General features: G+C 43.9%; 1 protein-coding gene across 3 annotated transcripts in view; it reads right to left on the bottom strand.

Moving 5' to 3' along the window:
• Window positions 1–23,649, bottom strand: part of RPTOR (regulatory associated protein of MTOR complex 1) — a 314,905-nt gene that overhangs the window by 72,006 nt on the left and 219,250 nt on the right. For all 3 annotated transcript variants that reach the window (XM_048818846.2, XM_048818851.2, XM_048818847.2), the window contains 7 exons: window positions 18,896–18,970; window positions 17,473–17,538; window positions 16,599–16,790; window positions 15,146–15,286; window positions 7,480–7,597; window positions 5,779–5,919; window positions 5,127–5,285 (listed from right to left, as the gene is read on the bottom strand). In XM_048818846.2, coding sequence (XP_048674803.1) covers window positions 5,127–5,285; window positions 5,779–5,919; window positions 7,480–7,597; window positions 15,146–15,286; window positions 16,599–16,790; window positions 17,473–17,538; window positions 18,896–18,970 — 892 coding nt within the window. The remainder of the gene's footprint in view (window positions 1–5,126; window positions 5,286–5,778; window positions 5,920–7,479; window positions 7,598–15,145; window positions 15,287–16,598; window positions 16,791–17,472; window positions 17,539–18,895; window positions 18,971–23,649) is intronic.

Raw genomic sequence — 23,649 nt, 5'->3', positions numbered from 1 at the left:
CTGTAACTGTTGCTCTAAGCCAGTCCTTTAGGAGGGATTCTGAATGACATGGCATAGTCTCCCCTCCCCATCCAAATTAGATCTTAGAACTCTCCTACTGGAAAACAAAATCCATCTCCAGCATTTTATTGCTCCAAGTTTCTCCTTTCCTCTTTGATGAATGCGTTTGGCATTATCTTTCAAGCAATGATCTCCACTTCACCATGCGACACATCTAATGAGGGGCTTTAATCATAGCATTTGGGTAGGAAAAAAAAGTGATCAATCTCATGGCACCCAACACCAATGTCTAATTTCTCCCCTTTTCTATTTAAAGAGGCAAGATTAATGGCTGGTAGATCTGGCTGTGGAAAGGGCTGCAATAGGTTTAGCCTCCACCCCAAACTAGCTGTTTTAACCAAAAATTCTTTCTGGTGCCAGCTTAAGGGCAATGGAAGGCCAGAAACAGATGACTCTTCTGCCCAAAACTACCCAAGGGACAGTCACCTGCCAGAACCCAGCTAATCTGGTGAACTGTACATGCACAGCTCAAGGACTCACTCCTCTTTCCTGGATTGCCCCTCAAAATATTTGAAGCAAAAATAAGAGGAAAATTTAAACGCTGAGCACCTTGTAGCAAAATGGCATGGGGTGCAAATAAGGACTCTTTAATAAAACATACCGCAATTGAGAAAGAAGCCCCTGAATGCTAATGAATCATAGCTGGATGTGTGTCTGAAGAATGTAGAGGACAGAAAGTTAAACTTTAGGCAAAAATGATCTGTATTTCCTAACATTAGGGGCTGTGTTTTTTTAAAATGGATCTGACCTGTTCCTCCAAAAAATCCTTTTTCATTTCTTCCCCTTTCTCAAACACCTGGCATGGCCACAGCTATAAAACAAGTCCCTACTGCTCCTTCCACCAGCCAGAGGGGCAGGCACTAAAGAGCAATGTCGGGTGTGTTTCCTCAGACAGGGCAGATGCCAAGCAAGGCTCTTGCTTAGTTTATACCCACCTCTCTGAGCCGCATATGGCGTCCATTCTTTGTTGCAAATTAAGGATTTAAGGAAATAACCTGGAAGGAAGATGGACAAAATTGGCTGCCTCTAAAGGGGGCTCAAAAAAGAAAGAGAATGGTGATGTTTTAATAACTGGGCCTACAAATTGACCTGCATTGTAAACTCAACTGTGAGAAGTGAGTGAAAGTTTCTAAAGTGTCACAGTCATAGAATCATAGAAGATTAGGGTTGGAAGAGATCTCAGGAGGTCCTCTAGTCCAACCCCCTGCTCAAAGCAGAACTAACACCAACTAAATCATCCCAGCCAAGGCTTTCTCAAGCCTTAAAACCTCTTAGGATGGAGATTCCACCACCTCCCTAGGTAACCCATTCCAGTGCTTCACCACCCTCCTAGTGAAATAGTGTTTCCTAATATCCAACCTAGACCTTCCCCACTGCAACTTGAGACCATTGCTTCTTGTTCTGTCATCTGCCGCCACGGAGAACAGCCTCACTCCATCCTCTTTGGAATGCCCCCTCCTTCAGGTAATTGAAGGCTGTAATCAAATCCCCCCTCACGCTTCTCTTCTGCAGACAAAATAACCCCAGTTCCCTCAGCCTCTCCTTGTAAATCATGTGTCCCCGCCCCTTAATAATTTTTGTTGCCCTCCACTGGACTCTCTCCAATTTGTCCACATCCCTTCTGTAGTGGGGGGACCAAAACTGGACACAATACTCCAGGTGTGGCCTCACCAGTGCCAAATAGAGGGGAATATTCACTTCCCTCAATCTGTTGGCAATGCTCCTACTAATATAGCCAAATATGCCGTTGGCCTTCTAACAGCAAACAATAACCTCTAACAGCAAACATTGATGGGAAAAGGGAGAAAAGAGAGACAAAGACTGAATTAGTCTAAATGAAAAGGTCTACTAATTTAACTCAAGGACTGTGTTAAGATCATGCCTAGTAAACAAGAGAAGTGTGAGACCAGAAATTAATGGACTGAAGTTGGTGTATCAGAAATTAGGCCTAATTGGTGAACAAAATAATGAGGGGATGGGCTATTCCACCCATCTTTCCCTTTTGGGGTCCATAAAAAAGACTTTTGGGGAAAAAATACAGACAAAGAGATGCAAATGCTAGCTAACAAAGATGAGAGGGGGGAAAGAGGGGGCGCAAGTTTCTCCATCATGGCTGCCACCCCAACCATCTCCTGGGACCCTGAACCTTCTTCATTCTAATATCCTGAATGATGTCTGTATAAGACGAGACAAGAGAGAAGGTCTCAGATGACACTGTAATCTCCACCAGCTCCGATTAAATCCCAAATATCACCTGGGATGAGAGACACTGTCACACACACACACACGTTGTGTGTTCTCTTCCTTCCCCACCTTATTTGTTTTCTTTCCTATCCCTCTTCTTTTGCCTTCTGTTTAGTAAGTGTCTGGGTTAGCTGACCAAGGCGGTATATTTTATAACACTACAGTAAATCTATGGCCAGAGAGGCAGATAAAGGCAATGCCCTGAACAACTCAACACTGGTACAAGTTTGCCAGGGCTTGGAGTAGCTAATAAGACCATCTGCCATGCCTGTGTTTCTCCAGCAGTGAGCTGCAAGGCAAAATGAACACAAGAGACAGATTTTCTGTCTTTGTTGTTCTTTTCTCTTCCCTCTTATGTAAGTTTTCCTTGTGCTGTCTTCTAGGAACAACATCAGCAACACCACCAGCTTCTGCCCATCTCAGCTAACTTCTCCTTTCCCCAGAAAGACAGTTATTACCATGTTTAATACCTACTAAGAGAATATCAAACAAGGGGCTTTTTCCTTTAGAGATTCTACATTTAAAGGGAAAGGGAACAAGGAATGTTGGCAAAATGAAAGGCTTACTTTGTACTCTATATTTCAATTTCTTTAACTGTTTTTGCTTCTTTTCTGAATCTTTAATAAAAGGTTAAAAGGATTTTTAATAATGTGTTTGCCATGGTATTAAGCAGGCTCAGGTCTCTGTACACCAACCCCCGAACCTTATTTAACAGTATTTAATGCTGGACAGTGAAGGGGTCATGTTAACACCACTGACTCTTAGGCCCATATATTCCATCTGAATTAACAGTAGTCTCAGCTGGCCTTGTTAGTTCAAGGAGGGACACTACAGGATCAACTTAATCCCTGGCCTGCTGCATGGCAACAGGTCGCCTGAACACAGTGGGCAGAGTTCATGAAATTCTGGAAAAAAAAAAAAAAAAAATTTCTCTTGGGACCTAGCACAGAGCAGCTTTGGAGACTGCAATTCTTTAGCAGAAATGACAAAAACTCCAGCTTTAAACAGGCAAATGCTGAAGGTAATGGGATTCCGTGTAAGTTATGAATTTTAAAGACTTCTATAAGCTATGTTGTTTACAGCTGGATATGAGCTCTTCCTGATTGAATATGAATGAGGGAGGCTTTGGAGCATTGCTTTTTGTTTTCTTAAGTTTCCCCTCACTCATCTCCAGCTCATTCCTAGACTCTTTCTCAACTGCGCTGTAAAGCGCTTCTGAAACACAAACAAACCATCAAGCAGGTTGCAGCTCCTTCCAGTGGAAAGATAGGTGGGAGAGTCAGCAAGGAAAGGGAGCTAAGGTTTTAACCTGCCACAGGGACAACAGCATTCTAGCAATCCTGTTGTGCCCACTCAGAAGGGACCAGGGTCATTATCTGTTACGTCATGTGACTGGATTGTTCAAGAGTCTAACAACGATACTTTATTAGGATGGGACAAGATTAATTTTAAACTGTCTCAAGGGCCTGGGGACCCTCCAGTCATCCATTAATGATCTACAATAGATGTCAATTGATCTGTTTGGTAGCAGGATCCCAGAATACTTCTAGTACTGGAGTGTGGCGTGCAGGGTTTTCATTCACCAATTTGCTACAGGTTATTACTCCTCCATATGACAACGTTGGATAGGGATTTTTTAAAGCTAGGAGAAGATCGTGGACCCACACAACTGACCATAATGGAAGGATACGAGCCTCCCGCATCATTTCTCTGATGTGCGCTTTCTCCAGCCCACGGAGCAAGCATCCGTTCCACACACTGGGACCCTTGCATGTTGGCTGGCTGTGCTCTTACCACCCCAGTTTGAAAAGATGATCAGCTAAAGAAAAATGTTGCTGTAGCTATCAGACTTGCCTAAAAAAGCCATCAGAAAAATAATCAAAGAACTGAACGAGTTTAGCGCAGAACTTCCAGTTCAGTTTTATATAAAAAATGCCAGACGACATCCAACATGCAAATCAACCATGTGCTGTGGAAATGCAAGTCCATTTCCCTTCCTCCTTCGCTATAGGCACCAACATCTCAACTCTGCAGCATTCAGTGTATTACCGTATTACCAAGAGGGCTGAGGCTCCAGGGCAGAACAGGACTGTTTAGCTTTGGTGCTCTGCAGATCAATAGATGCTGCAGCTGGTGTTCTCTCACCTTTCTCCAGGAGGATGTAGTTGGGGAGGTAATGGATGTAAGTGATCACCCATGATACTCTTTGTTCAGAGCTCATTTCTGTGAAATGCCAAGCTGTCTTGCCAACTAATTAGGACAAAGCCAGGGTTTTTTCCTTCTCACCCCCCATGTAATAATGTACAAACGCACTTAGCTGGAAAATCAATTGGGTAAGGCTTCCTCGGAGACTAACAAGGTTTGAAGACTGTGCTGTGTAGCAGACTAAACCCAGCTTACATGAAAAGCAACTGAGGGTAGAAGTCCATGCCACTGAGCCCAGATATCAGGTCCATGGAATGAAGAGCCTTCCTATCCATTTCCTAGCCCATGAAGCTGCAGGGGCTGTAAGATTCCAGTAGATGCTACCCTTTTCATGCTCAAGTTCTTAGCAGGAATCCTACCCTTTGTAACACAAGATAGGGTTACGACTATAGAAATGCAGCTATGTCGTTGCTACATCCCATTCCCTGCCCTACCTCCCAAGACCTTCAGGTTAACTCCCGTTCTCCTTTCTTCATACAACCCCACTCAGATAGCATGATTGCATGTACCCACAAGGAAAACCCTTGCTGTTACAATGTGACCTATCTCGAGCCAAAACCAGAGGCAGGTAAAGAAAGTAGGAAATGCCAAGGGAAGGTGGAAGAGCCCCTACTCACCGATCAGTGAATTCAGCGAGGAGTAGGAGCTCACTCTTCTCATCTTGTCGATGGTCTCAAATGACAGGATATACTCCTCGTTCTCAGGGCTGCCCAAGGTGCTGCTGGCACTGCTGCTTGTGCTGAGATTCCCGGGAGAAAACGCAACAGAGCTGCCAGCTGCCGAAAGGGACGTGGGGAGACACAAACACAAACGCTACCAACAGAACCGTTTTTGCTCAAGCATCAGCTGACCGTTATGAACCCTGTGACATTCAACAAGTGAACAGAAATTCCTCTGGTAAAGCAAATCCACCAAGCCCTCTTTTTGAACACTGAACATTTAATTAGAGGGTAAGCATCAAGGCTTCAGTAGTGACTCAGGCTGGTGAAAACCACGTGCATCAGAAGGTGCCCTGCTTGGTCTCCAGTAGCTCAAAGTCAATACTATTGAACAGAGAATTTCAGCCTGTTAGGGTTAAGGTTAAGGGGTTCCCTATATCTCCCCTCGGGGCTGGCAACTGGATACCATGCGATAACACTTAGTCAGCTCGAGATGCTTTCCACGTGAGATTTCACAGCAGGGAAGAACTCGCAAAGGAACAAAGTAAAACAAAGTCTCACGTGAGACAAGAGGTAAGAAAAAATGAAAGCATATTGAAAGCCATCTTACATTCTTCGTTCAAGCTGAGGTTCTGCAGAGACTTGTTCAGGTTCCTAGCCGTGGTGACCGCTCGGATGTTCCCATAGGAGCTGACGGAACGAAGTCTCGGAGTACATGGGCCATCTCGCACTGGCGTCAAACTCCCACACTCTGTGTGGGCAAGGTTTAGCCATTGTACATGTCATCACAAGAGAAACCGGGGAGCAGCCATCCCACAGCAATGTAGTGTGATCAGTGCAAATGGTTAAAACAATTTAAAACCAACAACTGACAAGAAGGGTGCTCAGTCACGGCCAGCTGTCCTTAAACAAAGAGCAAATTATGATAAAGGGCTGGTATCTTTACTCCCCCTGCCCCAATCCTCTCTGTTCATATAAAGGACAAAGACCATAGCACCATGTTTCTTGGGCCGTGGTCCTTACACATCCCATAAGCTAAGCAGAGCCAAGCCTGGTCAGTCCCTGAACGAAAGACAAGAGGAAAAATAGGGGTGTGACAGGCAGTGGTTCTGCTGACCCTTCCCTCCACGCCAATACCGAACTAATGCCCAAACGTGATCCTGGAGGGGACACCTTTCAGAGCCTTACATCTGAATTGCTGATCGCTTCCGCTCACTAACGATCTGGGAATATTTTCCATAATAAAGGATTATTTAATCCTGGTTTTCCTGGCCAAATTTCACTTCATGCCCTGAATACCTGCAATTTCAACTGGAAAAGTCAGGGTTCATTTCCATTCCTAACAGCACTTATGTAATGTTACTGCTGCAGAACATCTGCTGCATTCCCCTACAGCGATGGGAGCAGTGCTTCCTGAACATCCCGCTGATAAAGTACTTTGGCATCCTTCTGGATGATGAAAAGTGCTATGGAACTGTAAGGGATGATTATTTTCTGCAGCAGAAAGGACAAATGGGGGAAACTAGTTCTCTAATATGATTCACTACTTCAGATGAAGAAGTGATTAATTACTGATTGCGGAAATAGTTCATCTTCTCTTCTGCAAGTTCCTGTCGCAACAGTTCTGTTATTCCTGGTGAGTTCCAATTTATTTAATTTCTAAAAAATGAAAGGCCAGCAATAATTTCTCTAGGACCTTCAGTTCCTCAAATGAAGCAAAATACACAAGGAAGAGATGGGAAAAAATAGCACATCAAGCACCGCGGAGCAGGATCAAAAACCAAAGGCTTTGGAGCATGCAGCCCCACTGCAGCAGGACATAGCAATATGAAGGTCTTCACGGTCTCCTGTCTGAGTCTCTCAAGTAACAAACAGTTGGACTGGCTCACTGTAGAACAATGAGGATTCTCCTTGGCAGCATCAATTCAACAGCCTGAGAGCCTCAAGTCCCCTGTTTACCCAACAAGTGCAACATGGGTAACATCAGTGCAAGCTTCACTGCACTGTCTTGACAACATGCTTTAACCCGCACCTGGAGAAATCTCTTCTCAGGGGAGCAGGGATTTCAGTCTCCGTGACTCCCTGGTGAGCCAGAAGCACGTCTCAGGCTTTTCAGAGGGAGATCTCCCTGAGATGCAGTTTGGCACTGTAATGCATTTTACTGCAGAACAGGTGTGAGAGTTGCCCATAACATCATTAAACTTTGTAGCACTGGTGCCTATAGGTCATGCAATCAAATTCCTCAGCTAAGACTCCCAAGCACTATAAGGATCAAAACTGCCCCTGGCCATGAGCAGAGGAAAGGATGTACCTGTGGTAGCTGGAGAGGGCAGAGGATAATTCTTCTCTTCTTCCATAAACTGCAAGGCAACAGTGCAGAAATTGCTCTCATACTGAACCACTAGGTGACTCAAAGCCACCACCAGCTCCTGGGGATAGAAAGCAGAGAGAAACAGACCTTTGATTAGTGTGTGTGTGTGTGTGTGTGTGTGTGTATGAGAGAGAGAGAAAAACAACTGGCTGCAAGGAACATATGTGTCTGAAAGAGGGGAAACCACTGGCCAATAGGCCATGCCAGAATAATTCACAATATAGAAGAAAGGATACCCAACAATCAAAGCAGAGGGGATATTAATCACTGAAAATGCAGGGATTCTCTCCTGTCAGGAAAAACAGCCTGCTCCAGGCAGGAACCACTGCCTGTCAAGAAATCTGCCATTAGAAATAAAGCGCATCCGTCAGATGGACCCTTGTCTGCCTGGAACAGAACTCTAGCAAAAATTCAAAGAAGAGTTAGAGAGAAAAAACTCTGATTTAGAATTCCTGTGTTGTGTTTCAACCAAAGTAAAAGGGCTTTTAACAAAGACGTGAGTGTAAATTAGGCTTGTGTGCACCAGGGGAGCACCAATGAGACCAACAGAGTTTGTACAAATTCTACTATAGTTTGTCAAACTGCAATTTATTAAAGAGGAGGTTACTTACTGACCTCGAGGTTCTTCCAGCTGTACGGTCCCTATCAGTATTCTACATATGGGTCCACATGTGCGCCACACGCCCGAGGCTGGAAATTCTTTAAAGCAGTGTCTGTTGGCCCATACATGCGCAGCCGTGCTCCTTGTGCTCTCAACTGAGGGTGTACGAGGCAGTGTGGGGCGACGCCTCTCTAGTTCCCCTTCTTATCACAAATCCAACAGGATACAGCACAGAGGGGACGAAGGGTGGGTAGTGGAATACAGACAGGGAGCACACATCTTGAAGAAACTCCAGTTAACGTAACCTCCACTTCTTCGAGGGATGGTCCCTATATATATTCCACACATAGATGATTGGCAAGCAGTGCTCAGCCTGGAGGTGGGTGTGAGGAAGCTGGTAGCAAAGACGCTTGAAATACTGCTGATCCCACCGCCGCATCCTCAGCCAAGACATGAACTAGAGTACAGTGCATCACTAATGTGTGAGTAGAACTCCATGGGGACACTCTGCAGATGTCCTGCAGCAGAATAGCTCATAGGGATGCTGTGGAGGCAGCTTGTGCTCACGTGGAGGGAGCTGTGACACCTGCTTGGAGAGGACAGTTTTCTTTATACATTATGCAATGAAGCGAAGGAGGATACAATTCCGACTCAGGCCATGTGTTGCCAAGAAGGAACTGGAGAGGCGTCGACCCACACTTTCTCTTATACCCTCGGTCAGGAGCACCAGGAGAGCTATGGTGCATGTGCGGGCCAATGGACACTGCTTTGAAGAATTTCCGGACTCTCACGCATGCATACCAACATAGGGAATATACAGAGGGACTATCACTCGAAGGAGGACATGGCAGCTATAACTTGTTTAGTTCATCCAGAGCATATTCTACCACTGCCTCTTCCAATAGAAACTACCGCAGAGGACAAAATATGCTTTTAGAAGGGCACAAATCTCTATTCAGATGCTTCTCTCTCATGGAAAGCAAGGGGATCACTCTGTGTCCCTCTGTGGGTATTATGACAGGGTTGGGCCAGATGGCTACAGGAGAGTAATAGAAAGCAGATACATTAGCCCCAGGTTAAGTAGGTCCCTTTTCCCTGGGTAAGGTAATAGGGAAAGTTCCAGAACAATCAGGAACCTTCTGGAGACAATTAAGACAGGCTGATTAGAACACCTGCAGCCAATCAAGAAGCTGCTAGAATCAATTAAGGCAGGCTAATCAGGGCACCTGGGTTTAAAAAGGAGCTCACTTCAGTTTGTGGTGTGCGTGTGAGGAGCTGGGAGCAAGAGGCACTAGGAACTGAGAGTGAGAATGCGGACTGTTGGAGGACTGAGGAGTACAAGCATTATCAGACACCAGGAGGAAGGTCCTATGGTGAGGATAAAAAGATAATGGGAGGAGGCCATGGGGAAGTATCCCAGGGAGTCCAGGAGGCACTCTAGACAGCTGCATTCCACAGGGTTGGGAGGTTTGGGGCTGGAACCTGGAGTAGAGGGCAGGCCCAGGTTCCCCCCAAACCTCCCAACTCCTGGTCAGACACAGGAGGAGTTGACCTGGACTGTGGGTTCACAAAAACGGCCAAACTGAGGGCTGTGGTGAAGCTCCAAGGCAAGCAAATCCACCAATAAGCGCAAGACCCACCAAGGTAGAGGAGGAACTTTGTCACAGTATGTCTACACTGCAACGTAAGCCCAGAGTTAGTGGGACTTGAGTTAGCTGACCCGTGTTAGGGAACCCTAGGCTTGAGTGTCTACATTGTATTTTAACCCTATGTTAAGACTTTTCTAACCCATGCTTGAACCTAGGGCTCTGGCGTTCACACTGCAGTCAAAGTAGCCATAACCCAGAGTCCCTAGTTCTCCCTCTACCCCCTGCCCTGCCCTGCTCTAGCCCTAGGACCATGATGCACTGTGGGAAAACCTGACCGCCTGCATGTTACCAGGAAGCAGCTAGCTTTGCAAAAGGCTTGATTGGTTTGGTCTCCATTGTAAACCCAGGAGGCTCTCTGACTGCGTACTTGCAGATTGTTGATCAGAACAGAATGGGTTAACACTGACCATTTGCAAAGTTGGGGTGGCTTCTGTTTTCAATAGAGTGGACTGCAGATTGTTGGGATGGAGGGGACTAAGGAAATTGTCCTGTGGAATTATGAAATAATTCCACCTGACTCCCAGGACTGGAGTCAAGTGGGGCTATGTCTACACTGCAAAGCAATAGGGCTCAGATCCTGGGTCCCAGCTTAACTCGAGCTTGGACTCTCCAGCCCAGCAGGATCCTGGGACCTAGGGTTCGAGCCCTGGGTTAGTGCAATTGCAGTGTATGCGCAAGGGGGGTTAGGCTCGAGCCCGGGCTCAGGCACAGGCCTGCACTGCAGCGTAGACACGTGCTGTATTTCAGAGATGCTAATCTCTGGCGATGAAAGTCCTGTAAATGACGCAGGTGGACAGAGGCATCCTTCCAGTGAGAGCTTGCTGTTAGAGCAAAGCCATGCTGAACTCTGAGCAGAAGAGTGAAGTATCTGACAGTTAAAGCAATGCTAGATTGACAGACCCCCAATAAGCCTGCATACAAAGAAATAAATAAAATCCACGGGTTTTCTATTGTTCTTCTGATTCTCTTCCATTTTCCTGCTCCTAACATCAAAGGCTCCCACAAGAAAAACAAACAAACCCAAAACAACCCAGCTTCTCAGTGAGGTCACTCGCCAACAAGACTCAGGGTCTTTACTTCCTTTGAGGCAGCTCAGATCTCAGAAACAGGCAGGGTATGAAGTTATACAAGAATCTGTTCTCCTAATGCTTCTAAAGTCAGGAATCTTGTATATGTCAGTCCTCAGCCTGCTGAACCGCCAGACAGTGTTGTGTAGAACTCCTCTCAACCTGACCTATGCTGATACAGGAAGCTTACTGACAGATCCAGCATGCACATCTCTCTCTCTAGAGCAGTAAGAATATACAAAATCCCTTCTTAACTCTCCCTCCCTCTGCCCAACCCAACAAACCAATGGCACAGATGGCAGAGTTAGCAAATTTCCTCTACTCTGAGCTAACATGGTGGGAAATAGCCTCTCTTCTGTGAGCATCTTTTTATCGTTTACAAATAAGGCAGAATAAAGCCCCTGTGAAACCAGCATCTGTCACCTCGAGGGGGGATGAGGGCACTTTTTAATACTTGGTTTGGAGAAGCATTGATTTTTCCTTCACTTCAGTGCCAAGATCTGAAGAAAGCCAGAGCGCTTAGTTTCAAAATGAATTCTTCATAACAAAAGGTCTTTTATTCCTGGCCAGGCTCCCCTACTCTTTGATTCAGCCTGATATTGTCAAACTGATGTACTGTCACAGAAAGAACAGAACTGGAGTCTTGTACACAGCTCCCTCCTCTCACGTACAAGCTGCCACCCTGCCCACGAGGGGCACGTGTTTCTTGGAGTGAAATAATGAATTGTGCAGAGGAGCAGGACTCCTGCTCTTCATGGCAAAGGCCAAACCACTGTTTGTTCGTATGTGACTTGCTGGAAGGAGCTGGATTCCTGCTGCCCGTGCTACACTCACTCTAAACTCAGCTAGAGAGACACCAATAGGCTGCCAAGGCCATGGCTGAGCTGCCACCATGAAGGACATTGGAACTTGAGTCCCAAACTCGGCAGCATGGTCAGCCCAGGCGAGAAAACAAGGCTTGTATTCATCTACTAGGACCAATGCCGGCTAATTTAGGGGTGATGCTGTGGGTCTGATAAGGGACCCCACTTAATTCTCTCTGGCTTAATGGCTGCAACATGGGAGCCTTAGAGAGGAGGAGGGGAAGTGGACACCAAAACTTAGACCCTCTTAGGTATTGTGGTGTTAGGCCCCTTAGAAACACCAGACAGACAGACCACTGACTGGCTGGAGAGCTGTGGTCTGTCGCTAACACCAGTTTGGCAGCCTAAATCTCCAAAAGAGAGATCTATGTATTCCAAAGACTGTGCACACTGAAAAACAGTTACACCAATGAATAAACTGAAGCATAAGATGTTGGTGGAATAAGGCCACAGATTTAACCTCTCATTGCTAGCTCAACACAGCCCCTGTTGTGCAACTAATATTCCAGTTAAATAAACAGGAAGTTTGGATATGTCTGGAATGATTGAGCAGCTGCTGGCAAGTGAATCCTGCCAGGAACAATTTGGCAGTGTCTGGCAGGTGGGTTCTGCCTGGAACAATCCAGACGCCCAGCAAGCAGTTAACGTGCTTTTGTTGTATAATGGAGGGTCAGAACACGTGAACTCCAGGAGACTAAGGAATTACTGCTCAATCAGAGTATATTATTCCTCCTTGTGGTTTTTGAAAGCAACAAGGTCTCTTTACTGAATGGAGCTGTCATGTTCTCTCCACTGCACTCCCAGCCCCTCCCTTCTTCCTCCCATAGGGCTGCCATACACTTTATGCTTCCAGTAACAAATTAATATTTAATATTTAATTTAAAACCAAAAGTCCTGTAATGTAAAACTTTGCTGTCAAAACAGTAACAAACAGCAGAGCATTCCAGGGACAGAATACAGCTCTTCTTTCTAGAGGAAGTCACAAAATCAGACAGAAATCTCAAGAGTCAGGATTCTGGATAAAGACATCAAAGTGCATACTCTTCTTTCCCTGCCCCATTCCTGCATTGATTTTAAACTCAAAGAACCAGCATACAAACAAGTCCACTAACCTCTGACAGATTTATTCCTGGTTCAGGCATTGGCTTCAGGGAAGGGGTAGGTGAACTGGTCTCAGTGGTCCATTGGTAAACAGCAAATATACTGTGGTCTGAACTATCCTGTTTTAATATATGGTCTTTTTTATTAGTTGGTGATTATGTTATACAATATGTTTTATGTACCATGTACATTTCTGTTTCAAGGGGATTCCGCATGCTGTACAGCAAATGAAATGCCATGCCTATTAAAATCCATCCTTGAGACTCCGCAGAGCCGCAGCATTAGAAATGGTATTTCCTGACATTCAGGGCAGATGGCAAATGGCATTAGTGCTTCATTGTGACAGCCCTGGGACTCCGAACGCTGAAGCGCTCCCAGAGGCTTGTGTCTACAGTCTAGTGAGCTGCCAATGGCCAGCACTTCGGTGGCTCTCAGCGTTCCAAACCATGCTCCCCATGCCAGCTTCACTTTATTGTCTGCAGAACATGGAAAGCAGCACAACATTACAGTGGAACCTCAGAGTTACAAACACCCTGGCAATGGAAATTGTTCGTAACTCCGAACAAAACGTTCTGGTGGTTCTTTCAAAAGTTTACAACTGAACATTGACTTCATACAGCTTTGAAACTTTATTATGCAGAAGAAAAATGCTGCTTTCCCTTTACTTTTTTAGTAGTTTATGTTTAACACAGCACTGAACTGTATTTGTTTTTTGTTCTGTTTTATGGTCTCGGCTGCTGCCTGACTGAGTACTTCTGGTTCCAAATGAGGGGTATGGTTGACTAGTCAGTTTGTAACTCTGGTGTTCGTAACTCTGAGGATCAACTATGTTCTGCATGCCAGCAGCACAGAGCAGAGAGGAGACTGACATTTACAAAAACCTCACAGGAAATGAAACCAGAAAATCATCGACACAAAAGGCCTTGGCATTCTGAAACCCATGATGCACAGAGAGTCTGTACCACCAGCAGAAGCACACGAATAGCTATGACACACCAGAACCATTTGCAGGAACCAGTGGGCAGCCAAGCTCCTCATTAGGTTCTGGGCAATAACCCTTTCGTAGCTTGTTTCTTAACATTGCAAGCAGGGATAGGAGAGAGAAATACAAATAGTCAGCAGAAGACTGAACTCTCCATTGTTTAAAGGAATTTTTAATTAAGAGATTTGGAGAAATCGATGCCGCTCCATTGGGACAGTGAGATCCATTTGTAGATGAGGCAGCTTTTGCTGCCAGAGTCTCACATATGCTAAAGGAAACTCTTCTCAGCAGTTTCTCTGAGGGCAAGAGATTAAAACAAGGGAAAACCAATCAGAAGAGGTCATCTGGGACCAAGAGAGCGAGTACACTGTGTCATCAATTTCACAAGGCAAGGATTCCATTACAAATGAGAGAGGAGACTCCAACTGACGCAGGCAATTTTGTTCTTGAGGGCATGTGCGCATGGGGATTTGAGTATGAGCTATAAAACCAAGGGACAACTCCAACGCAGATGAGAAAGCACACCAGCCAGCTGAAATGACTCCTGATAGAAAACCCTGCTCCACTAGCAATGGCCAATCACAACACTGCTCCACAGGGTTGCCTACAGAAGGTGGCAGCTGCATATTTGTCACCCTCTCACAGCCCAACCCCTCAAACCTTACTCGCCCATTAAAAGTTACTCTGTGATAAGCTTACAGAAAAAATGACAGATGTTTGTAAACAGAAAGTGTATTTTACTGTTGCTGGGACAACTTGACCAATTGTTGGTCTTCCCCTACCTGATCCTAAAACCCACAGGGACCCCTGTGCTTCCTCGCTTAAAAGGCCAATTACAGAAAAAACTCTGCAAAGCTATCGTATTCTACAGCTTTGAGCGTGCAGTCATAGTAGTCAACAGGCTGAACAAATCCCCTGGGCTAGGAGCAGAGCCATATCTAGGTATTTTAGCGCCCAGGCCAAGCAAGCATGTGTGTGTCCCCTACCATTTTTTTTCATCATTTTTCCACTCCCGTGGCTTTGCGCCCTGGGCGGCTGTCCGCTCACCTGGCCCTGGTTACAGCCCTGGCCAGCAGCTATCACTTTACGGTGCTCTTTTCCCTGAGTATAACCATGTTTGTGTGTTATCTCTGGGCAGGAAGTAAGCATCTATATTAGCTGACAAGGGAGAGAGAGCTTGAACAAATGCTTCCAGATTAATCAAATCCATGAATGCCTAGGAAGAAATCCACTGTACAAAGAGTCTGCTTCCCCAGCAACACACACAATTGACCCTTCTTAGCATTACTGTGAAGGCCACCAGCATTAATCCTCCTCACTTCCTTATGTCCCTCCTGCTGTACCTTTCTAACCACGGGGCTCCCGTCGTTGATGAGCTGTGCCAGCATCATGGCCACATTGTGATCAATGGTGGTGGAGTGATCGGTCCGCTCAGCCGAGTTGCCCACAAATGTGCCCAGTGCAAAGACTGCAGCACAGCGAACCTGTGAGAGACAAAATAAAAAATCACCATTGGTTTCCTACCTGGTCCTAGCCTTGAACTACCCGGCGTGATCTCTTATTCTGCCAACTCGGATCCCTACAAAGCCAGGCTACTATGTTGGGTAAACGGCAGCGGCTGGATAGAAGCCTGGAAAGACAAACAGATATAGGGGCACTGCCAAGTTTTATCCTGGTGCAATTCTAAACATTCATGTGTGCAGAAGTGTGTATTATTCCCTGGAATGTCAGGTGGCTTTCCCTTTGGTGATTTTTCAAATGGGCACTGTCAAGAACCTTCTGTTTAATAGCATAAAGATGAATAAGGAATTGTCATTGAGGGACCTAGGTCCCCTTTACACTAGAGAGCTCTAAAGCCTTCACCTATCTGATATGGGCACATGGAAAGGGAGCAGACGACTTAAAAATGGAAGAGGGTCAGCCACACCCTGCACAGGCCCAGGGTCTGGGATCAAGCGTGGTCCTTTACTCTCTGCCTTGGCAGAGACTGGGAATGCTACGGAGGCAGCAGAATCAGCCTCCGGAGCACGTGCCTCCTAATTCAGCAAGGGATCTGCTCTGGCTGATTGACAAGAGAAGCTCATGGCCTTGAGGACGCTTCACCTGATCCTTTGCATGACAATTACCTGCAGGTTGGGAAAAACCTGGGGAAAAGGAAAGGAGGCTGTGGGTGCCCAGATTGGGAAGCGTTAAATCACTAAAAGAAGAAAAGCTAAACTTTAATAACTTCACAATGATATTGCCCTTTATCTCCAAGCTTACTTCTCCCAGTTGGAATATAATTTCACTGGGGTCTCATAGGGTCTGTCAATCACAGTGTTGGTTGGCACAAGATTCTCTTCTTTCTTGGACAGTATTTTCATAATGGTGAAACATGCATTCCCTTAAAATTGCATTTTTTCATCCGCCAGGCTGAGAACGGTTCTCAGATTTAGACAAAACAGATCAGAGAACTTGTCGAAATACACAGTGAGTTGTGGTAACACAGTTTTGAAGGACTTCTGACACCAGGAGTGAGCAAACAAATGTGGAGCTTGTATAAACCCCGGATTTAAAGTCATCACACTGAAAACCCCTTTCATGGACTATATAATCCTTTGCATTTATTCTGCCTTTCCAGACCTTGCATGGCTTAAGCACCTTTCCTGCAAAAAAAAGGGAAAGCTATTTTTTTTTAACCAGACACCTATCAATTCATGAGACTTCTTGACAATACTGATTTTTAAATTGCTTTGTAGCCCTCACTCAAAAGGGCTCCAGCCCAACTAGTATATATGTCTACACTTAAAACATTACCTCTGGGATGGGGTCTGAGAGGAGACTGTAGAGCTTCTCATGGGCACTGTCTCTCACGCCACACCACCGTGCGGAATCAAAATTCTGCCAGATACGTCCTAAACAAATAGCCACCCACTGGCGCAGCAGAGGGTGCGGATCATTTAACTGCTCCAGGCAGATGGCAATCAAGTTTCCTTGAAGGCAGGCTTCCTAAAACATAGTTCAGTGCAATTCATTTAGACAGGCAGCTTCCCCTCTCAGCATTAAACAACAAAATGATTTTGAGAGAGGGGACAGACGCAATGTAGAGAACAGAATTATTCCGTGGTTAGATACTGGTTTTGTTGCAACATTTTATTGGAGATGCTTTGCACAAGTGCTCCATAAGGAGTCTTGGGAGGTCAGCTGTGTGCTCTTACAGCCAGCCAAGCAACTGTTAATGTCACAATTGCTTCCTGAATGCAGTAACTTGCTTTTTTCCTCATTGGCAATACTCCTTGCACCTGTCAGAGCCCCATAATTTATGGCTCATGGCACTTTCCTGGCTTTAAACCCCTTCCCAAGACCCACATCACGGCCATCGTGCTCGCAGCTGACGAGAACCGTGCAGGATTCCTTTAATAATGTGTCAGTGTATTGCCTGCAGAGGATGCTGTTCAGCGACGTGTGTCCTTAACCCATATGTCCAGGGGCTGTGCACGTGCTACCTCTGTAGCACTTCCAGGAGATTTTTGTTTAAATCCAAGAAAAACAGGAAATCACCCTCCCCCTGCAACTTCCCAGTTCTGTAGTAAGTTCTGATGCATTTCAGTTGGTGTCACATCAAAGCAAAGTCATGGTACAGAGAAAGGCTAAGGAGAAGCATTGTAAAGATCAAGACGTTGAGACTCACCTGCCCTGTGTTATAGCTGTTGACGATCACAGCCAAAATGAAAGCAGTCATAGTCCTGTGTTCAGCCTTAAAAACAAAACCACACACAACTAATTTTTATCTTTAAACAGGACAGAAAACAACTGTATGCTGCACTTTTGAAAGGAGAGAGACCATCCTGGCCTTCTTGCCTTGTTTGACGTGAATCTCCTGAAAACTTGACAATTCGGGAATCTAAAAACTTACAGTTGTGTTTTGGAGTTGCTTAATGACAAGAGGCTGGAACAGGCCATGAAACTTGCCCCCCTCCTTCCTCTGAGAACAGGAAAGATGGTTGGCCTGCTTGGCTGTGGCTCTATTGAGAGGCTGTGATTTTAATTAGGTTTCAGAGTAGCAGCAGAGTTGGTCTGTATCCGCAAAAGGAAAAGGAGGACTTGTGGCACCTTAGAGACTAACACATTTATTTAAGGTGCCACAAGTACTCCTTTTCTTTTTGTGATTTTAATCATAATTCTAACAGAAAACAGCCTGACATGTAGAAAGGAGGGCAGCCAGAGACCCAAGGATTTCTAGAATACTTTCACAACTTAAAAAAATGTAATTGTGTATTCCTGGGATTTTTTAAACATACTTTCCCAGCAAACCCAATACAAGACAAACATCCTCTCCCGCCCCGCACCCCCCAAAAAAGTCTGGACATTTCCTGCTGTCCCACATGCCTGGAGTTGCAGCTATGAAATGCCTGACTTGGTTATGTCATCAGGCAGACAACACGGCCACTTCATGTTTCATCTTTAAGTGAAATAAACAGACCATTTAAAAGAAATAATTTGCAGCAATCCCATTATATTTTACATTGGGTTGAGTGACTGGGAACTATTCTGTATTCCATTGTATTTTTCATTTACGTTCAGGATTTAAAAAGCGTTAGTGCAGAAAAGGCCAGTGCCCTATTTAGTTCATGTTTGTCACAGCTGTGTGCTTTTATCACTAGAGAAATTGGGGGAGAAAGAGTCCCTAATGGATACTGCTAGAGGGCTATCCTGTTGTAGGATGACACTAAACAGAATACCAGTAGAGGTGGTTACAGAAGGTACCATGAAATTAGACAGCATTTATCAGAGCACCTGCAGTTCCCATTTCAGAGCAGATGAAATGAATATCAAGAAAAGTAAAATAATCTAAGTCTAAATCCTTTTAATGAATTGGCTTTGCAAACTTATTTGGTCTGTAAGTGCTTCTGATGGGGCTCTATATTATTAATTTCCCCTGTGGCCAACTAGGCTGCCCATCTGTGCCATTCCTCAAGAGGGCAGTTGGTGTCACTGGGAGTGACATGACCCTGTCCCCACCAACAGTACCAACCACATCATAACAGCAGCATAAAAGCCAAGACGACCTAAGCAAGATTTAAATAAGCCTGAAACAGACTATTTGTCCTTACTGGCATGTAGGGATCTGCCAAGACCGAAAGGAAATATTTATGACCGTTGTCCTTCACGAGGTCGGCTTGGCATGACTGAAAAACGAGACAGGGAGAAGGAAAAACAATGAGTACAATAACCTGGAGATAACTTCTTTTTGCCTCCAGTGATTTATGAATATTTCATGTCTTAATCATTTTTCTCAATTCCAATTTTCATTTGAGAAACAAAAGTCAGAGCAAATTTCCCTGTGAGGACTGCAGCCAAACACTCTTTGGAATGAAGAGGTGACCAGTGCCTTGTGTTATTTAAAGCAAATGGTTCCACTGCATGTTGGCATCCGAAAGGAATACAAACTGCAAAGTTGCTCTCTGGTTCTTCAGAGCACCCTAGAAAAAGGCAGCATTAAATCCCCCTTTGTTCCATGGCATACCTTCACCATGGTAGTTACGAGCCACTAAAGGGAAAACAAGAGGAATTTGATAAATCAGATTTCTGACATTTACAAAACCAAAATAAAATTACATATTTCAAAAGTCTCTTATCTAATTCTCCACCTGGTTTGCTGATGGCTGCTATCCAAGCCTGGGAAGAACAAGAGCTGAATTTCTCTCTGCAGATCAGATGTTTTGGTAACTTCTACGCATCACCCCCTGCACATAAAGCTAAATATTCATCTGCACGGCCAGTCTAAGTCCTGGACAAATGCCTAGAGGCATTTGTCTCCCAGACATTGAGAAGCTCATCATCTCAAAGCACATCATCTTCACAAACTACCTACCCAGACTGGGAGGAAGGGTTGTGTGTTAGTTTTCTGTCTGTTTTTAGTGTTCCTGACTGGCAAGCATATCACATGCAGATGTTGTGCAAGCTCTCTCTACACATCTCTCCCCAAGCACGCCAAATCTTAACCTGTAATATCTGTGATTTTCCAATCCTGTATTTCTAATGAGCAAAGACTGTTAATAATGACACCCTGTTTGGTGGCTTGGAATTGTGCATAAATGTCCATAAGGAACTGTATTGTTCAGGTGAAAGTACTGCTCCTGAAAGGTGCAAAGATGACAATCCTGGAGACTGAAGTTCCCACTCAGCACATTGCATGTTTCCCCTACACTGACCTGTATCAATGAGTTTCCACTCTGATTGAGAGATGATCTCTGAGGCGTGGGGGACTGTCCATTCTTTTTGGCCTATTCAATCCTGGGGCTGGAACACAGTTTGGGAACATCATTTACTCTCATCTCCATAGGCAAGACCAAACTATGTGACAAAAAATGCCTGGCAGGTGAACCTCGCCATCTTTTTCACCAGCACAATATGCAGAAATCAGGGCACCAAGGAAGAGTATTACAGGAGAAGCAGGCAGCCTGGATTCAAAGAGTGATAATCATCACCAGGATCCTCTTCTCAGGGCTCCCTTTTTGCTAGCATGATATCTCAGGCTCCAGTCTGACATATTAAGGTCAGAGCGCAAGAATACATAGCACTAAAGTGACAATTTTGGGTGGAAAACCTGACTTTGCTTTTAACTCCCTTTGTGGTTGGGATTCTGCTGTATGCTTCATGCCAGAGACAGTGTCATGTATTTTTAATCAGGAATGGAGGACTATGGAGGAAAACTAATTGTTGAAAGGAGGGGGCTGGAAAGACAAAGATGCAAGAGAATATTTCATTACCGAAGCAAGAAAAGATGCGGTTTGCAGCAGACTAAAGAAGAGAGGGAACGAAACAATGTCAGTTTGCAGCTACCAGAGGCGTGCCTGGATTTTGCTGGTAACGCTGCGCAAAAGGAGAGCTGGTTTTCTTCTTCCCAACATTTTTAGCTTTTTTCATATCTTTGCCCCTTAGAAAAACAAAGCCGTCTCAAACCAGCGTGCAGGCAAACAGATGCCCACTAAGACAAGACTGCCCATCTTTCACTGCATCCCAGTGGGCTGCCAGCACCAGCCAATCACCTGAGGCCACAGGGAGGAAAGCAGATCATGTAACTCCAGAATAGCTTTAAACATACACTTTGCTAATATGTTCTCTCTGCAGTGCCTGAGAACAATATTAATATTCAGTGTCAATAACATCTCCCTACTTTGCATCTTGTACTTGTGAATAATAAAGGCACATGAACAAAACGTGCTGTAGGGTAGATGGGAAAGGTTAAAGATTTCCAATGATGAGGGAAGGACTAGAGCACAAAAATTGTGTAGCTGTGTAAAATTATCCCTGGGGAAAACCTATCTGGAGCATTTGTATTGACCACAAGATGCCACTGCTCCTCACAAATCCTGCTAGCAAAGAACATTTAGCTGGCAGTTCAATATGCCATTTAAAGGGTCAAAGCCCATCCTTTTGAAAATCTCACACTGTTACTCTCCACTGTCTTTAAACTCTTAGAAACGTCAAGTTCTTTTTCTCATGTTGTCTTTTCCCATTTTATGGGCACTGAATTTTTGATGCATTGTTTTGAGTAGAGATTAAATTAACCCACCCATACCTAGTACTTCCCTGTTTTCTACAGAGTTAGTGGTTGTAATGTCGATGATCCCATCAGAGTTATACTTTGCTAGGTAACTTGGGTGCCCTTGACAGTCTGGAAGTTCCATCAGAAGAGCAATTTTTTTTTGGGGGGGTTAATTTTCTCACTGACTATAGTGGGGATTTTTAAGTGAGATATTTAAGATTTGGAGGATGCTGTCCAACAAATTATACCAGTTTAACATAGGGTAAACTCTTGGCCCGACCTCCTTTCCAAGGACTCTTTAACATCAGTTTCTTTGCTATTCATATACTGCAGCATGCCATCCAGTTACGTATGCTGTGTAGCACAGTAGGGAGATTGGCTGGAAACACTCCAACAAAACTCAGCCCTGGATAACTAGAGTCATCTCTGAATACCTCAGTGCAAATGTCTGCATATTCACAGGATTAAAGCAAATAGATTCAGACACTAAAATTTTTTTAAGAACACTCACAGTACACATATATTTTTGCTTAGAAGACAACATTGCTATTACATCTGATTGCTTTTTCCTGCAACTTGCATGACAAAGGTACAACTCTTACACCGGGTAGTTACTAATTGCAGGCGTCTTCTAATCAAAGACATATGGTATATTACACATACACAAGTGCAAGAGAGCAGCACACAACCACATTCACCTTTGCCTGTTTTCACTCAGGCTACTTCTATTATTTCACTGCTCATGAGAAAACCAAAACTGTAAAAAAAACTTAGCAGCAGAGTCTGCTCTCCAGAGCACAAGGCAAAAAACACTGAGGGGAACTAGAGGCAGGAAAAGAGTCTCAGGTAACTACATCCCACCAGCAAAAACAAACAAGATTAAGCGATTAGTTTGACTCTAGCTGCTCATGTCAATGTAATAATTTCTTGAAAGTAAAGCAGGATGCACATACAGGCAAAACTAGATGAAGGAAACAGTGTTGATCAAATTAGAACCAGGAGAAAGCAGGTTAAATAAAAATAGATAATATAGATATTAATAATAAAAATCAGATTTTTAAAATTTTGAAGTAAAATATTTTTCTTTTTAAAATAAAGCTATTTAAAATTAAATTTCAAATTCTAAAAACCCATATTAAAGTATAAGCTTACTGTAATCTATTGAATCATTTAAATTAAACTAAAATATAATATTAAAGCAGCACCTTTGCTGCTAGAATCTTCAAGTAAGCCATACCCCTGAACTGATTGAAGTAACTGCTAAGAACCTGTAGCCAGAGTTTGTTGAAGTGCTAAACCAGCTTTTGACAGCAGTAGTCTCCTCTGCAGGTTCAAAGAGACTATTTTCGTCATTTCAGTTTATTCAATTAGATCAGTTCAATAACTGGTTCATTCAAAGTTGAGAAACTGACTGGGAGTTGAAAAAGCAGTAAAGCTTGTTTTCCTCTACCAATCAATGAATAAAAATTAGATGAGAGAGGATGAGATCTACTAGTTCTAAAACTGTGAAGTTGACCATAATCAATCAGTTCAAAACACTAACTACAGATAGTTTTAAATGGAAAACATGTTTTGATAAACTTTGTCTTGCTTACGTACCCAGCACACTTAAGGTAGTTCTATTTAACTAATAAAAATTTTAAAATGCTGTTTTTGTGCATTTTAACTGAATTCCAATTTCCAGCCAAATACAGCTTGACACAAATCATAAGCAAAAAATTAACCACCTAGTAAATGAGAAATGCATCACTTACCATTTTATATCATAAAGAATGTAAAAATGTATGTTCAGCTTTATAATTGCTTAAATAAATATTTACAGATCGTGTATATGCACCTAGTTAGCAAAAGAGGTGCCATATTTTGGCTACATTTTAGTTGAAAATCAACATGTTTTAAGAATTTCCAAGTAATGAGAATCAACCTTTCTTTAAGAAAATCACTAAAAAGTACAAATGAAAAAACAAGATTAAAATTTATTATTTAAATCCAAGTTTCCTATTTTCTGATTTAAATCATCATTCAAATTGGTGATTTAAATCATTTTGAGAACTTTGATTTAAATCAATCCACCCCAGAGGAAGCTTCTCTGGGAAAGTGTTTGAAAATAGGAGCCATGGCTTTTGCCTGTGGTCGATATAACACCTACTCTTATAAGAAAACAGTTCCAGTTAGAAATGTGGCCAATAGGAGAATATTCTCATGGCTTGCCCACTCATGCATACACACTCCTGCTGTACTCTAACACTGTAGCAGTAGTGATTCAGTGCAGTCTAATTAATCTTTCAGTCAACACAATGAAAAACAGCCTTTCAT

This window comes from Caretta caretta, chromosome 14, assembly GCF_965140235.1.
Source record: "Caretta caretta isolate rCarCar2 chromosome 14, rCarCar1.hap1, whole genome shotgun sequence".
NCBI lineage: Eukaryota > Metazoa > Chordata > Testudines > Cheloniidae > Caretta > Caretta caretta.
This window is presented reverse-complemented; position numbering and strand designations above follow the sequence as displayed.